The 12,814-nt window shown below is 43.5% G+C and overlaps 1 protein-coding gene across 1 annotated transcript; it reads left to right on the forward strand.

The window, feature by feature from the left end:
• The first annotated feature begins 217 nt into the window (after window positions 1-217).
• On the forward strand, window positions 218-2,886 carry Foxb2 (forkhead box B2). Its single transcript, XM_015492845.2, has 2 exons — window positions 218-938; window positions 1,032-2,886. Exons 1-2 carry the CDS (start codon window positions 459-461, stop codon window positions 1,473-1,475), a joined length of 924 nt encoding a protein of 307 aa, XP_015348331.1. The 5' UTR covers window positions 218-458; the 3' UTR covers window positions 1,476-2,886.
• Window positions 2,887-12,814: the final 9,928 nt, after the last annotated feature.

Below are 12,814 nucleotides of genomic sequence, written 5' to 3' on the forward strand. Positions count from 1 at the left end.
GAGCTAGAGTCCCCACTATCCAGTCCTTCCTTCCAGGCAATTTGCCGTGGGCTTCCGTGGGCCGAGAAAAGGCAAAGAAGAGGCCACAAAGAAAAACGGCCCCTCGCCACTCGCTCCTCCGCCTTCATTCTCTGGCCACCCAAGGGAATACGCAGAGAAGGCAACGGTAAAGCTGGCGCGCCCCTCCCGAGACTGTGTGCGCCTGTCGGCGACCGTCCGGACCAGAAGTTGCGGGCGTCCTAGAGCGGAGTTGGCTCGAAAGACCAAGCGCGGAGACTCCCGGCTACTCCAAGAAGACGGGGAAGAGAAGCAGATCGGGCCTGAGGGGCTAGAGGGAGGGGCGGCTGGGCTGGACCAGGGGAGTGGGAGTTAGTGAGGGCATCCAGACCCCGGGAGTGGTGTGCCGAGCCGCACTGCGGCCCACTTTGGGCCGGAGGGTAGTGGAGGAGCTGGGGGCGATGCCGCGGCCGGGAAAGAGTTCGTACAGTGACCAAAAGCCGCCCTATTCGTACATCTCGCTGACCGCCATGGCCATTCAGCAGTCGGCGGAGAAGATGCTGCCGCTGAGCGACATTTACAAGTTCATCATGGAGCGCTTCCCCTACTACCGCGAGCACACTCAGCGCTGGCAGAACAGCCTGCGCCACAACCTCTCCTTCAACGACTGTTTCATCAAGATCCCGAGGCGGCCAGACCAGCCGGGTAAGGGTAGCTTCTGGGCGCTGCACCCCGACTGCGGCGACATGTTTGAGAACGGCAGCTTCCTGCGGCGCCGCAAGCGCTTCAAGGTGCTGCGCGCGGACCACGCTCACCTGCATGCTGGAAGCACCAAGGGCGCGCCAGGAGCGGGACCCGCAGGTCACCTGCATCCCCACCACCCCCACCACCCGCACCACCACCATCACCATCATCACGCTGCCACACACCACCACCATCACCACCACCACCATTATCATCACCACTATCACCATCACCACCACCATCATCAATCACCATCATCACCACCATCATTGCCATCACCANTGCTACAGGCTGGCGGGCTGCCCTTAGCATCTGTCATGCACCACCTGGGCTACCCAGTGCCAGGTCAGCTCAGCAACGTCATGAGCTCGGTGTGGCCTCACGTTGGCGTCATGGATTCGGTGGCCGCTGCCGCCGCCGCCGCCGCCGCAGCCGGGGTCCCGGTAGGCCCAGAGTACGGGGCATTCGGGGTGCCAGTCAAGGCCCTGTGCCACTCAGCAAGCCAGAGCCTGCCGGCTGTTCCGGTGCCCATCAAGCCTACACCTGCGCTACCACCCGTGACCGCGCTGCCGCCGGCGCTCACTGTCCCGGCGGTTTCACAGCAGCCGCCAACGCCAACTGCGGTGTGCTCTGCCTCCACAGCCTCGCCCGCAGCCTCTTTGCTGGAGCCCACCGCTCCAAGCGCGGCGGAGAGCAAGAGCGGCTCCCTGCACTCGGTTCTGGTGCACTCCTAAGTGACCCGGCGGGGTAGGGAAAACAAACACGAGAAGAGACGCCCGGCGCGGGACTGCACCAACCGCCCCAGAGGGAGAGGGCGCCCTCAGAAGGCCGGGCAGAGCTGGCGAGTCCGAGGCTTTGCGTTAAAGGAAGGTATTTAAACCAGCGAACAAAATACGAAAAGTGGATTGTCCAGTGGTCTGAATAAACATAACTCTCCTGGTGTCTGTGTTTATACTATGTTGTACAATCAGATTAATGAAAGTCAATTTTTTCAGGTAAGAGTTTCTATTGTAATTATTATAATCAATAAGTTATGGGGGGAGGGAGCAAAGGAGGTTGGGGAGCCTCATTCACTGGCAAATTGACAATGGATTTCGACCCTTGTTTCTGGGAGCAGAAACTGACTGAACTGAACCTTGCGGAGAAACCTAACAGAGAGTGATGCTGAAACGAATTTCAGCCGCCAAGTTTCTCTCATCCCTTGGCAGTCGCCTCTCGTGAATATTCAAGACAAAACTCCATCCACTAAGGAAATCTCCTTTCAGTTGAGAAAGAAATAGGGGTACTTTTGATACTGTTATTTTCTAGGCCAGCTAAATGAGCGAAAACACAGCGTCAAGAATAAAATCACTTTGAGCGGGGAGGAGACAGTAGGAGCGCACAGGAAAGGTCTTTGGGAAACAGTTGAGTTTCTTGGCCCTGACCCGGGGGTCGAGAAAGATAGCAGGAATCGCTAAAGCAATTAGTTTGCATACAAAAAAAAAAAAAAAAAAAAAAAAGTGGCAGCGGCTTAAAGAGCAAAACCCCAGATTCCAAAAGTAAAGTTGGGGAAACAACACAACCAAAGAGAGACAATATAAGCGACTTTCCACCTGCAGTTCGTTTGTATGTCAATCAGATGGGAGATCTTGAGGAGCCCAAGAATACAGTGAATTCCCACGATCTATTCTATCTGGAATTTAAAGAAAAAAAAAAAAACATTTATATCACAGAGATTTTGTTCTCTTGACTCATTAATGCGAGAAAAACTTTTGCATCATCCAACAGTGTTGCTTTTTAATATTTGCAAGAGCGTTGGTGGCTGTTCCCTGCCAGCCTTCTTGGATAGAAGCTACCAGTCTGACCCCAGTCACTTTTGCACGCTGCAGCAGTTTAGTGTTATTCCCTTTGCTGTTTGGGCGCTTGTGTCTTTCAGGCAAATTCTGCAGTTTCAGTTTGTGAATGGAAAAGAAACTTGCCTTGTCTCTGTGGCCCTACCCCCTCTTTTGAGTCCCAGGAATAGCACTTTACTTGCAACAAACTTAGGAACGAAGTGGGGAGGAGTGGGGAGGAATCAGCTTTGCTCTTTGGCTCTAATCGCCTCTGGCTTGTGTCCGCGCCGCTCTGGGGTTGTGACTGCACTTGGTTCCTGTCTGCTGGTGTTGTACGCGGTGTTCTCCATTAAAGCTTCTCTCTGGACATTCCGACGCGAGTGTGAAGATGTTTGTCTTCTCAAGAGGCGAGACCACCTTAGTCTGAGTGCCCACTCCCCTTTATTAAAAATCTCCTTTCCCTTTATGTCATAAACTTCAGAACTTCAAAGGAGTGAGTTCACAGGCGAGCCACCTGTGGGGACAAATTTCCTCCATTGCTCCTAGAGCTCCCTTCAACTGTTGGCTCAATTATCTTCCCTACCTGTTTTCATAACGCTAGTTTTCTAATTGAGTTTCATTAAATATATACACCTCAATGCAAGAGGCTGAATTAGCCAGAACTCGTAATTAATTCTCCTTTCTTTATCACCACCACCCGCCTCCTTTTCGTGAGATCCTCAAGGGCAGACCAAGGCTGGTGACTCGGTGCCAGCGTGGTGGGTGCCCAACGGCACCCCTTTAAGTTTGCGGGGTTGTAGTGGGGCCCGCGAGAGTGAGGTCGGGACGCTGCCACCCGCACAGCTGCCGACATTAACGAGGTACGCAGGATCCTCCATGGCGTCCTGAAAGACCTGTTGAGCGCTGGTGCCAGAACGCGCGCTCAGCAAGCTAGGCATCCGTGGTGACCACAGCCTGGAACTCAGGGCCAGGGAGCTCTCAGCCCGTGAGAGCCGGCAGCCCCGCAGCAAGTGCTAGCTACCGGGAATCCTAGTGCGGCAGCCGCAAACTAGGCTAAGCAGGGAGTGGGCGAGCGGGCTCGGGCAGCGAGCGAGTGACCCCCTTGGGGCCCCAACAGGGCAGCTAGGTCTCCACCTCGACCCTTCACCAAAGCTGCACTTTGAACCAGCTTTTCTCTGCCCAGCCACTCCCAAGGAAGGTCTTCTCGGAACTTTCATCATAATAAAATAAAAAGCCCAAAAGGTGACTTTTGCATAGTGATATTGCTGGGGAGATTTGGGTTACACCTCAAAAACAGGTGTTTGCATGTATCCCTCATTTACAAATCTCATTACACCGTGCCAACTAAGTTTTGGCCTCTCATGGGAGACGTGTCACAGATCACTGACTCCTTGGGGACTCAAACAATTCAGGAGTATATCTTATTTTTCCTGCTTGAGATTCTGCAAGGCTCCCTGCAGAGTTTTTCTCTCCACTAGACTGAGACTGTTGAAATGGGGGAGGGGGGAGAGCCCAAGGAGATACTGACTTTGGGTTCATAGATTTGGGGAGGTTTGGGAGTCTGGCATCTCTATCATCTCTGAGTGAGCCGGTGCCTTAAGTCCTAGACCAGAGCCCTAGTGTAGGGACAGGAGACGCTCCATCTAAAGGAGTGACTGGATCCCAGGAGTTTCTTCAGGGATCCTCTTTTCCTTTCCCACCTGCCAGAATGATACTGTGTGCTTTTGAGCGGTGCCCAGGGTCTCACTTCCGGGAAAGGAGCGTAACCCAAGGTGAGGGTGGGTACCCAAGAAAGTTGGCCCAAGCCCCTGGCGAGAAGAGCCTGTGAACATTTACCTGGGAAAAGATTGAGTAGTGGGCCCTTGTGCTTTTTTACAGGACCCTCCTGGCATCCAATCCCTGCTGAGTAGCCCTCCCGACCTCAGGGCGGGGAACACGGTCGTTTTGTTTTTATGGTAAGGAGAAAAAGAAAGGAGACAGAAGGTAAAGGGAACTTAGAGGTGGTTCAAGTTTTCATTCAGGAGGGATCTCTGGTACCCAGAGGACGATATGCAGGACGTGGAGACAGAGAACAGGGAAACTCATGTAAATAAACTAAGAGGGAGGGCCCTTCCTGCTAAAGATCTGATCTCAAGGGAGGCCCTGATTAAATACCTCTACCTCCCTGAGATCTCTCTTAACTAAGATGGGGTCTGTTGGGCCATAAGTCTATTGTGAGGAGATTTGTCCCCACAAGCACCCCCTCCCCGTGAACCCAGAACCAGGCAGGAACATTCTGGACAGAGGAGGTGTCCAGATGGGGAGGGGATGCTGGTGGGGACAGACAGACATTACTCTGAAATACTAGGACTGGGAGAATTTTATGTCCTAGCTCACTGCTTCTCACCATGATGGTTTGTTTTGTTTTGTGTTTTTTGTTTGTTTGTTTTGTTTTGTTTTTTTAAACCCAAGTGCCAAAAATCAGTCACTCAAAGACCTTGGAACCAGGCTCCTGTGCTTCTTTTAAATGTGTTATTAGGAGGTCAAGCTATTAATAAAGTATTGCCCTGGCAATAAAGTTTATGGAAAACCCCTATACCTGGCATAAGAATAAGTTAACAGGGATAATTTGATAACACTCTCAACTGGGTGTATGGTCCCATCTAATCCCACAGGTATTTGCCCTCTAGCTGCAGGTCAGAATGGGAGTTCTGAACATAAGTAAGATGGAAGGAGAAGCAGGTATTAATTTATGACCATCTCAGTTCACAAGTATAATAAAAATCACTTTGGGTAGGCAAGGTGCTTGTGGAGATAATATGCAGTTATGCTTCTGATTGCCAGGATAATAGACAAGTTCATAGTTGTCTAGTGTGGTAGTATAATCCCAGCTGCTGGGAAGCTGAGGCAGGAGGATGGAAAGTTCCAGGCCAGTCTGGGCAACATAGTGAGGCCATGTCTCAAAAATAAAATCAATCAATCAATCAATAAAAATGTAAAAGGCTAGGAGTGCAGCTCAGTGGTAGAGCATTTGCCTAGCATGTAGGAGGCCCCAGGATTCAATTCCCAGTGCGGATAGATAAATAGATAGATAGATAGATAGATAGATAGATAGATAGATAGATAGATAGATAGATAGATAGATAGATATTTTGGGAAGGCTATAGTTGCTTAGCTCATATCACACATTGAATGAACAGAACACCTAAGAAATACAGGATATGCAATAAGGAGGGAGGGAGCTCTTAGTGTAGGTGTCCTTAAAAGTAGAAGGAAACCCACTTGGAATGATCTATTTATTTCCCTGGGAAACTAAGAATAGAGCTAAGGGCTGAGGGAGGACAAACCTACATTATCTGTGGTGGCAAAAACAGGCCCTCCTGCAAGGGCCAGAATTGGCACAGTTGGCATCTGGCACTTAGGAAGCTTGTCAGCCGGGCTGGCTTGTGGTCAATTATCTCCTTAAGTAGACTGGCACCAGTCCAGCCAGGGAGGAGAACTAGTTACATTCATAGGAATCAGAGCCAGTTAGCTGGAAGTGGCACTGCTGAATTCCAAGCATCTTTGTGTTGGAGGGTTGGAAGGTTTGATCAACACATATCCTCCTGGGACTCAAAGGTGACATTTGCCTGCTTGGCACTAGTACAGAACTCAGAGTATGAAAATAGGATGAATTAGGAGAAGAAACATGGATCTTCAAAGGGATCTATTCCACTTAAGTTCCATTCACCTGACAAAATTGCCATTTCTGATACACACAAAATAACACAGAAATCCTTATAAATTGAACAGGGTCAAGATCCTTCACTGGATAAGTATCTGGTTTCTCACTGTACCTATGAAATGTCAAGACAGGATAATTTGGGGGGGGGCATGTTCATGTTGAGTGATGTGATATTAGTGATTACAAGAGCATGTGTCTACAATTCTGTATGGGAGTCCTGGGGAAGGTTAGGGTTGGCACTGAACATGGGAAACCAAAGAAATAGTTACAAAAATCAGGGATAACCTTTTCTGGGCTTAAGGGCAGAGTGGGGATCCAAGTGCAGATGAAAAGTCCTTGGGTTGTGGAGGGTGAAATAGTTTCTTCAAGTCTGACATTGCCATGTTGTTCATTCAAAATATTTTCATTAACATTGTCTTTCCAAGTTCAAATGCTACTTCATACCTTTTGGAGGAGATTGAAGGGATCTTCTTGGGTTTTGAATTCAGTCTTAAACTATTGCTTAAGCAATATGAATTTGGCAAAACCCCAGGTATACTCCCTTTATTATATTAAAGGATATTCCCCTTTAATATCCCCTGTGTATTTTAAGAAAAATTGAAGCCACATGTTGCTCTTTTCTCCTTGCATCCAAGTGTGATTTTACTGAATTTTAGTATGGTCTATCAAATCCAAATTCTGAGTTTTAATCCATAATATACTCTTATGATCTACACACAGTCACATGATATGCACATATGTCCTTAAGCAGAAAATAAAGCATCTGAGAACTATAGTTTTACTATAGTAACACTTCTTTAGACTAAAGAGTCATGCTATACCATGCCACGTTAAAAATGGTTTTATAAAATTATCAAAAAATTCTGAAAACCTAACTCATGAGAAGAGTTAAAGAATATTACTAAGAAGATATTTTTGGTTTTATTTAATTTTATCCAAACAGTTCTTGTCTGCCACAAGTAAAAGGTTTTGTGCACAGGGAACATCCCATCTTCACTCATAAGCCACAGACCTTATTACTGCAACATCATTTTTAACATACGTTAGAATATGTTTTCCCTTCTGAGCCACTTCCAGTCTTGTCAGCACCTTCACGGACAGCATGTTCTCACTGTTGCTGCAGATGGATGCTTAGGAAGAAGGAAGCAAGAGAGCTGAGGTCCAAATCCAGCTGAACTGGATTTATTCCAGAGAGGATTGACAATGATACACATAGATGACAAAAGGAAGGAAGGAGGGGGTGGGAAGAGGTAGGGGAGTGCACTTAATACTGACAAAACAAAGCCAAAAAAAAAAAGTTCTTTATAATTTTCTCACCGATTACCATTGCTTTGGTTTCTTCTGAGAAACTTTGGACAAATTCTTTCAATGTGTGTTAGTTTTTCTGAAAGCCTACTTACCTAGAGTCATCTTGCCTTAAAAACAACATTCCTCTTTCAAAAAGGATTCTCAGCTAGACCAAGCAGAACCTTTCAGCCTCATTTATTGCCTAAAATAATGAGGCTTAGTCTGCCTAAAAGTTCATCCCAGATAAGGATTTTGTGACATTAACCTTGTTGCAATTTATTTTATAGGGATTAACTAAATCCTCATAGAGAAATATTTAAATAATTTATGCTATTTGCATACTGCAGAATATCATGAAGCATTACAAGTAATGTTTTGTAAAATTTTACTCATAATAGCAAAGGTTTATGAATCCTCTGGAGGGGAAGCTATATTCAGTATAATCTCGTCCCCATAATATATATTGAAAAGGTACATCACTAGAGAGGATTAAATCAATATTAACTGTTGGCAATTTTGTATTGGTGAATTTATATCATTTTCTTGTTTTCTATATGTTTTAGATTGGTTTAGACTGTCGACACCTATTGTATCTTATTTTTAAAATTTTTTTCTTCTTTCAGTGCTGGGTTTAAATTCAGGGCCTCATACACATCAGGCATGTCATATTTGTATAATCAGGGAAAGGAATAGGCAACAGTCTATCTAGCTGATATAACTATAATTTCAACAAAATGTAAAAAGTTATTTTTAAATGTAGTATTTTAAGTGTGGAATACAAGTGAAGAGAGCTGATACAAATACACTTTAAAACCAAAGAGCAGCAAAGACACCTGAAATTGAACATACCTTGCCCAGACCATTCTGTCAGAAAGAAAAAAGAAGGACTATAACTTTAAGCTTTGATATTTGGGGAAAAAATTCCCAAGCATCATCATCCCATAAAGCTTGAATAGGAAAATGTTAAGGGGTTAAAATTACACAGGATACTTGATAAAGAATAAATCTCACACTTTTGTTACTTCTACTAACTTACTCTGTTTTCATGAATTTTGCATTGCATGAATTTTTGTAGTAGCCTTGAACTCTTTGGGAAACTAAGGAGATAACAAACCTGAAGTACATATATTCACAAGCTTAGACATTTCCTTCCAAATGAAAATAATATTCAAGCTGGGTGCCATGGTACACACCTGTAATCCCAGCAACTCAGGAAGCTAAGGCAAGAGGATCACAAGTTCAAGGCCAGCCTAGGCAAATAAGTGAGACCCTGCCTCAAAATAAAATTTAAAATGGGCTGGGGATGTAGTTCAATGCTTGACTTATAAGTGTAAGGCCCTAAGTTCAATTCCCAGTACCAAAAAGAAACAAGAAAAAAATAGAAAAATAATATGCAGTTTTCCAAAACACTGGTACCATTTTTCTTTCTCCTAGTTGATGAACCCTTTTTGAGTAATAATAAAGTTTCTTTTTAATGGTCTGAAAGTGTATTTTGAAGGATTGGTGGCTGAAAATTCCCCAAATTTGGCAAAAGACACGAATGTACAGATTAAAGCAGCTCAGCAAACTCCAGAGGTCCACTCAAAGAAATCCACACCAAAACACAACCAGTGAAGCTTCTAGAAATTAAAAACACTGCTCTCAAAATACTGTTTTTAATAATAACCTTCAAATTTCAATTAAATACATTATACACAAAGATGTCATTTGGCTCTAATCAAGAGAAAAACAGTGAAGGACACGTATTCCAAAGTCTTTTCAAGTTTTTCACATCTAATACGCAATGTCAGTGCAAGTTTACAATTAAATTTTACTATGGTATAAAAAATCTAAAGTCCAAACTACCAACAACTGAGGTAAATCTTTATAAATAAACATTATCGAGTAACTTAGTTTAAAACAGACTGAACACAACACAGCCTCTTCTGTACTCTCAAGCTATAGGCCGTGACTCTTGGAATGAACATGATTATTGGTAGGGGACATCTCAATAAGTGACAGAAGGAGCTGCAGGGTCCCCAGCTTCAGGGTAGGAGTGCCCTCACAGAAACTCTGCAGCCCACCAATGAGCAAGCTGGATGCTGCTCCTGGCTGTGAAGGCTCAGTTGAGCCCTTGTCTTAATCAGCACTGCTTGGGCTCTCTCCCTAGTTTTTTCTCTGTCCTTTTTTCCATCTCCCTCCTTTGTGTCCTTGAACTTAAAGCTCAAGGACAACTTCTATTCCTCCACCATCCTGACCCTGGACAAATTCATCACATATCCCCCATCTTTATAAATTCTACCCCTGCAACTTACCACTGATCTCCTTAGATCTCCATCCCATTAGCATTATGGGACAACCCAGCCCAGCCACGATGCCCCCGTTCACCCTGGCATATCCTAGTAATAAAGTTTTTAAGATGGATTTTTAGTTGCTAGTTATATTAGTTTGAGTAAATTTGCATTGTATCTTTTCTATCTATACCAAATTTTGTAGTCTCCAAAACAAAAAATGCAAAACCTTTCAACTACCAGAAAATTGAGCAACTTTAGAAGATTGAACATATCTCAACTTTTATACCAGAACCCTGTTAGTGTATAATATAGCTACAGATCATTGAGCTTTGAGTTTTCAAATAAATTTTACTAGAGAACTAAAATATTGAAATTATAAGACAAATTTTTAACCTAAGGGAACCAGAGACTCAAAATATAATCAAATATATCCAGTTTTACCAGCTAAAAGTACAAAATAAGTTCATTATTTCTTTAGCATACAAAAGCAAAAGTTGCATCCTCATCAGAAATTTCATTTCTTTCCTGTCAGAGAACCCCAGGGGTTGACTTAGGCAAGATTCCACCCACTTTTTTCCCATAATTTTATTTGTGCATTATAGTAGACATAATGGTGGATTCATTTTTATATATTCATACATGCACAAATACACCTACTTTACAAAGAATAAATGAAAAGTCTATCCCATCTGGTAACACAATTTCTCACATTTTAAGTGCACATGAATTATCTGGAGATATTTTTAAAACAGTTTGCTGGGTTCCATCTCCAGAGATTTTGATTCAGCAGAAGTGGGGCCTGAGATTGTGCATGGATTAACCCACCAATGAGGTTATTACAGCTATCGAAATCTAATCATTTCACCTCTGAACATTTGTACATTGCCTAACATATGAGCTTTTGGGGGACATTAAAGATCCAAACCATAGCATTCTACCCCTTACAATTTGTTACATATTTCAAATAACTAGAAGAGAAGAATTTGAAGTTTCCTATCACATAGAAACAATAAGTGCTTAAGGAGACAGAAATGCTAATTATCCTGATTTTATCATTATAGATTTATCAATTTATAACACAGTGCTCCATAAATAAGAATGAAACTACATGTCAGTTTAAAAAAACAAAAAATAATTTATTTTAAAAATGGAGCCAGGCTAGGATGTCGTTCAGTGGTTGACTGCTTGCCCACGTAGGAGGCCTTAGACTCAATCATTAGCACTACATAAACAAACAAACAAACAAATAATAAATTACATTTAAATTTAAAAAATTAAAAAGATGTCATTAAGCCAAATATTTACAAAATATTTTATCATTCAGGACTGAGGTATAAAATAATGTATATTCTAGGGGCTGGGGTGTGGCTCAGAGGTAGAGCGCTTGCCTAGCATGCATAAGGCACTGGGTTCTATCCTCAGCACCACATAAATATAAAATGAAAATATTGTGTCCACCTATAATTAAAAAATAAATATTTTAAAAAATAATGTATATTTGAGCAAAACTAATGTTTCTTGAACTTTGAGGGCTCACAAAATTTTCTGCAGCCTCTCCCCATTTTCTGTGACAGCTTTCATCTCTAGAAAAGAGAATGCAAAGGAAAGAGGTTGGAATTATGAACACTCAGAGACTTAGGTCCCAAGGGAGCAAAACCTCAGAACCTCACCAGGCACCTCCTGAATGGTGGTCCTGTCACTGAGATGAAGCACGATAAAGCTGCTTTTTGAAATGTTGCGAATATAACATTTACTCTAGTCCCTCTGAGGAATTCTATTCAATGGCAAAGAAGGTGTAAAGGCATTGTTTTTCTTAGTTATCTAAGGTTTATAGATCTAGCTTCCTCATACTAGGTTCCATTTATGGAATAAGACAGGTGCCCCCAAGGGGGCCTTGGGAGCTGCCTTGCCCCTGAAACCATGTGAAGACACAGAGTGATGGCATTTCTGTGAGCTGAGCAAGGAATGAACCTGCACCGGACATCAATCCTGCCAGTTCCTTTAACATGAAATCCCTAATCTCCAGAATTGCGAGAAATAATTTGGGGTTGCTTATTAGCCACCTAGTCTAAGATATTTGGTCGGTCGTAGCAGTCCAAAGGAACAAAGACATTGCTCCTTTATGCATAAATACTCCAGAGATAAACTGGCATGAGTAGCAAATGTCAGTGCCTTCACTTTAGAGCCATAAACATTAACAAGTTCAAATATGTATCAATTCTATTTCTAAAAGTTTCTCAATTGTCTTTCCAGGAATTTCCCACTGGTTACTGTCTGCCATCCACTCTAATCTTCTTGCAGGTGGCTTGGCCTTGGCTGTTCTTTGGTGTCTGCTCTCTCCTCTCCTGTCCAGCGGTGTTCTTTGCCCATCACCCTACTCTATCTACACCATTTCCCTTTATGAAGAACAGTTTTGTTTTCTGTCTGTCCCTCTAACTCCAGACTCTAACCTTGGGACCTCACCTCTGTAATGAAAGTGCTCTCTCAAAAGTTATTTTTCTAAATGAAGATAGCTCTTTTAATAAAAGAAACTAAGACTCTAGCTATGGAAATCACATTTTAAAATCTAACTGTACACATATATCCATTCCAAACACACTTATTTAAAAGTGTATTTTGGGAACTTCACCATGTGCTGACAGTAAGACATGTTCCTTATTGTGCCAATTATTAAACTATTGTCCCCCATCCACAAACCCACGCTTTTATACTCTACTCTAAGATGCTGGGGCTGGGACTCTGCAATCCACATTTCTGCTTGCCAACTGGTTGTATATTAGATCCTAGTAAAACAGGACTCCAGCAGAGTCGGCAGAGGTAGAGAAGGAAGGAGGGGCTTGTTGTTTCTTATTTGTAACCTCTCAGGCTTCTGTTCTACTTTTGCAGTTCCCCTCAGTCTGAGTTCCTTTCCCATAGCAGCTGCTGAACCCAGTTGAAAGTTTTCCCAGCATTTCAAAAAACAGCTTTATGGTGCTTCATCTCAGCGACAGGACCACCAT

This window comes from Marmota marmota, unplaced genomic scaffold, assembly GCF_001458135.2.
Source record: "Marmota marmota marmota unplaced genomic scaffold, marMar, whole genome shotgun sequence".
Taxonomy (NCBI): Eukaryota; Metazoa; Chordata; class Mammalia; order Rodentia; family Sciuridae; genus Marmota; species Marmota marmota.